The sequence below is a fragment of the Otolemur garnettii genome, unplaced genomic scaffold, assembly GCF_000181295.1.
Source record: "Otolemur garnettii isolate 467f Iridium unplaced genomic scaffold, OtoGar3 scaffold00244, whole genome shotgun sequence".
In the NCBI taxonomy this organism is placed as follows: Eukaryota; Metazoa; Chordata; class Mammalia; order Primates; family Galagidae; genus Otolemur; species Otolemur garnettii.
In genome coordinates, this window is record NW_003852639.1 from 1,152,606 (window position 1) to 1,157,077 (window position 4,472).

At 49.9% G+C, this 4,472-nt stretch overlaps 1 protein-coding gene across 2 annotated transcripts in view; it reads left to right on the forward strand.

Moving 5' to 3' along the window:
* The first annotated feature begins 569 nt into the window (after nucleotides 1–569).
* The window catches only part of INTS3 (integrator complex subunit 3), a 51,596-nt gene continuing 47,693 nt past the window's right edge, over nucleotides 570–4,472 (forward strand). Inside the window, exons 1-2 of one of the 2 annotated variants that reach the window (XM_023508314.1) lie at nucleotides 570–786; nucleotides 1,135–1,283. In XM_023508314.1, coding sequence (XP_023364082.1) covers nucleotides 603–786; nucleotides 1,135–1,283 — 333 coding nt within the window. In that variant the 5' untranslated portion in view covers nucleotides 570–602. Of the gene's footprint in view, nucleotides 1,284–4,472 lie in introns of both variants that reach the window. The other variant, XM_003802267.1, reaches the window with a different exon arrangement.

Genomic DNA, 4,472 nt, shown 5'->3' on the forward strand with positions numbered 1-4,472 from the left:
CACTCTGGCTGATAACCGCACTTGGGTGAGCGCACGCACTTGCCGCCGTGATGCGCTCAGCTCTGGGAGCTGGTTCCATACCATCCGATGGCGTTTGCCTTGATAGTTTAAGGATAGGGGCTCCGCTCCGTCTCCCTGCATTGCTTCGCGTTTCCCAATGCCACCCAGAGAAAACGCGCGGTTCCTGCATCCAACCAAGTTCTAGAAAGGAGCAAGAGGGAAGGCAGCGACAAGACGCAGGAACATGAATGAGCGTACGCAGACTTGCCCTTCTCCTTTCCGATCGTTGCGCACTCCCACCCACCCCCCTGTCGACCGTCCCGCCCCCTGAGAGCAAAAGTGAGATGCGATTGGGCATGTTGGGTACCCATCAGACCGGGTTCTCTTGTCTTCAGTACAATTGGCCGCCAAGGAAAAGGCCTGTCAGCTGCTGTCTTCCTGCACCTTGGAGACTCCGCTCCACCGCGGAAGCCGCCATTGGCGGAGGGCAAGGGCAAGCGCCGAGTCACTTCCGGCGCGGGTCGCGACGATTCCCCCATCTCCCTCCCTTGCCGCCACCCTCGGCCCTCCACCCCCTTCCCTTCCACCATGGCTGCCTGCGTATGGTGTTACAGGGAGACGCTGGTCCTCCGTGTCCTCCTATAGCGCTTACTGCCTCACCTTCACCTCCTAAGGGCCGGATCCAAAGGAGCCTCACTCCCCAGCCCTCAGGGCACCGGCCAAGAAGGCTTCCTATACCCTGCTTCAGGGGCAGGACTACTCCCCCCTCCCCCACCAGGAAAAGGGGTAAAAACTTAAGGTTTTCTCTTCTCTAGGTCAGAAGCTCTTAGGGTCCATTTCTTCAGGGGCGGAGGCCTCTGCTCCCCTCCCGTAGGAGCGCAGACCTCGACCCCACCATACTCTGGTGCTAACGGCTTCCCTTCAGCAGCGCCGCTGCAGAGCCGGGACCCAGAGCACCGCCGCCTTCGCCCGCTCCGCACGCGGCCTTGGAGAGAGGTGTGGGGGGACCGGGCCTTTGCCCTGCTCGCCCGCAGCGTGCTCTTCTGGCCCCCGGCCCTTAGCAACCCGGAGTTCCCCATTTCTAGGACTTTCCACCCATCCACTCCCTGACCTCTTCCTGTCTCCTGGCTGCAGCCATGGAGTTACAGAAGGGAAAAGGGACGGCAGCAGCAGCTGCTCCGGGAGCGGCGGGAGGTGGAGGAGGAGGAGCGGGAGCAGGAGCCCCAGGAGGGGGGAGGCTGCTACTTTCAACCAGTTTGGATGCCAAGGATGAGTTAGAGGAGGTAGGTGTGGGGGGTGGGAAAGGGAGTTAAGAAACTGGGTGAGGGGGATACTGGAGCGGATGTCGGGCGGGGGTGGGGAAGGAGGCCTTCAAGTTTTTTATAAAGCGACACAAACTGCTCCAGCTTCCTGCTCCTGAAGGAAGAAGTGTGTGCCAACATCCTGGACAGTTGTTATAGTAACAGCAGCCTCTAGCATGAAAATAGATGGGGGCATTGGTGAGGGATACTGCATCCGTGTTTACCGAATTTAGTTTTGACATTCATTTCCACATACACAACACAGCTATTTTTACTGTCAACCCTGTCATATGTCAAGTTGAGAAGTGATGTGTGTTTTTATAGGTGTTCAGGGGCTGGTAGAAGTTGGCAGCAGCTCTTAGATGGGTAGATGGTTTCGTGGACCTCTTGTAGGCACTGTCAATTACCAGTGATGTTAGTTGGGCATTCAGAATGAGTGAAGACTTAAAAGTGTATTTAGTTAGGTGGCATCAACTGTAGCAATGAGAGGGGGAAATGGAACCTAAGGGACTGTCCTTCAGAGCCAGGTAGCACACACAGGGGAGATAACATACATGTTTGCTGAGAAAGAGGGTGGAATGAGGCAATGTGACCTAACTGAATGGGGAATTTCGGGACACCCTTCCTCCCTACTTATGCCTCTTGCCCCTGCTAGCTCAGAGTTGAGCTTGCACACCTTTCCACTGCTCCACACGAGGTGACATACTTGGGTACATGAGATCTGGAACTGGGACATGATTGCTCAACTCTGTGTAAGGCCTGATGCATTCAACTCAGTGGTTATCCAGGGAAAAAGATGAGTAAATTAACAGGTTCTAGCTCTTCACTGGCCATTTCCTTACTTCTGACTTGTTATTGCTCTTTATTAGTTATTAGAGGGTGAGAAGACAGATAGATGAAACTCAGAGTTTAGTTCAGTCAGATACAGATGTAAAAATGAACCTTATGAATCAAGGGGTGCCTAGATGGAAACTTTGTGAATTATCCACCAGCAAATGTCTGTTTGCAGTCTGGCTTCTCATCATGCTTTCCCCCAGTAATTCTGTATTTTTAGATAAATCAGATTTGTTTTATGTTGTATCTTTTTATCAACTAAGTAGATGTAATTAGGCATGTAATAGTACTTCTAAAAATAGTGTATTGCTAAAACAAATGAAAATGATTTTAGGATTAGGCTGGTAATTTGAATTATCCACTTTTGTAGACATGGCCAGTGTCCTGTCAGAGTATTTACTGAGCTCTGTGTCCTAGCATTGGAGCTCTAGATTTGTAGAAGGTCAATGCTTTACTGATCCCTGCACCAGGTTGAGTAGAGGGGAAAAGACCCTAAGAGTTGGAATCCCCACCCTGACTTTTAGAGGGATCATTGTATCTCTGCTCTAATTTGTACCACAGGGTAGTAAGCCTTCTATTTCAAGCAGTGACATATTTGCTAGTAAATGAAATAGTATGGTAGGAAGAGAGTGCCAAAGAGAGAAAGTGTTTATTTTCTCGCTTATTTATTTTTTATTAAAGAAAAAATTTTTTGAGACACAGTCTCACTCTGTCACCCTGGGTAGAGTGCTGTGGCATCATTGTAGCTCACAGCACCCCAAACTCCTGGGCTCAAGTGATCTTCCTGCCTCAGCCTCCTCAGTACCTGGAACTGTAGGCACCTGCCACAACACTCAGCTAATTATTCTATTTATAGTAGAGACAGGGTCTCTTGCTTAGGCTGGTCTTGAACTCCTGAGCTCCAATTCACTAACCTCTGTCTCCCACAAGGCTAGGATTATAAGCAGGAGCCACCATGCCTAGCCTTCTTGCTTTTATAGATTGTCTGAAAGTGAACTTTCACCTGTACCCAGGGAAGGAGCATCTCTTTCTTTTCTGATCTCCTTCATGATGTGGATGTTTTCTAACATGTCTCAGACTTGCCCTTCTTTACCCTTTGTCCTTTGCTTTTGAATTTTTCTTTCTTTTTTTTTTTTTTTGAGACAGAGCCTCAAGCCGTCCCCCTAGGTAGAATGCTGTGGCATCACAGCTCATAGCAACCTCCAACTCCTGGGCTCAAGCAATTCTCTTGTCTCCGCCTCCCAAGTAGCTGGGACCACAGGCGCCCGCCACAACGCCTGGCCATTTTTTGGTTGCAGCCATCATTGTTGTTTGGCGGGCCCGGGCTGGATTCGAACCCGCCAGCTCAGGTGTATGTGGCTGGCACCTTAGCTGCTTGAGCCACAGGTGCTGAGCCATGCTTTTGAATTTTTCAACAAGTCTTGTCACTGTTTTCTTCCCATGTATGTGGATGGCTCTGTTATCCCACTAGACCAGAGTGTCTTTGAGGGCAAGACTTACTGGTTTCTTCCTGTTGGGTCCCTTAACAGATCTTTGCACACAGAAGTTACCAAGACCTGGTGTTAACTGACCAGCCTCTGCTTGCTTTTGCTTGGTTATTTTCTATAACAGGTCTACCTATTGCCTAGGAAAACAGAGGTAGCTTCCAGACCAGATATGCTTACTATGTGTTGAGTCTGATAGGAAAATAGCATGGGGGAGGTCCAAGGTCTGCCTTTCAGAGCTTGTCATATAGGCTTGGCTTGGCTCAACACCTGTAGCTCAAGCAGCTGAAGTGCCAGCCACATACACCAGAGCTGGCAGGTTTGAACCCAGCCCAGGCTTGCCAAACAACAATGACAAGTACAACCAAAAAATAACCAGGTGCTGTGGCAGGCGCCTGTGGTCCCAGCTACTTGGAAGGAGGAAGCAAGAGAATCGCTTGAGCCCAGGAGTTGGAGGTGGCTATGAGCTGTGATGCCACAGCACTCTACCCAGGGTGACAGCATGAGGCTCTGTCTCAAAAAAAAGGTAATAAAATAAAGGCTTGGGTTAATGTGCCCACAAGGAAGGTAAAGAGGGTATGAAGAGACTGGGGTCATTTTAGCTGGGTATGATTAGGAAAGAACTCTTAGAGGTCTGGAGTGTGAAGCACTAGTCAAGGGCATCCTGGGCAAGCACTGTAACTTCTACCCTGGGGAGCATTTGTTATATCCTTTTTTCTCTTTGGCCATGTTTGTCCCTTTAAAGGTAGAATTCTTGCCTATCCCTGTCCCAGTCCGAGGAGGGAATGAGATAAAAATAATGCCAGAGATTGCATGAGTTTCAATAGTCTCGGCTCGGCGCCTATAGCTCAAC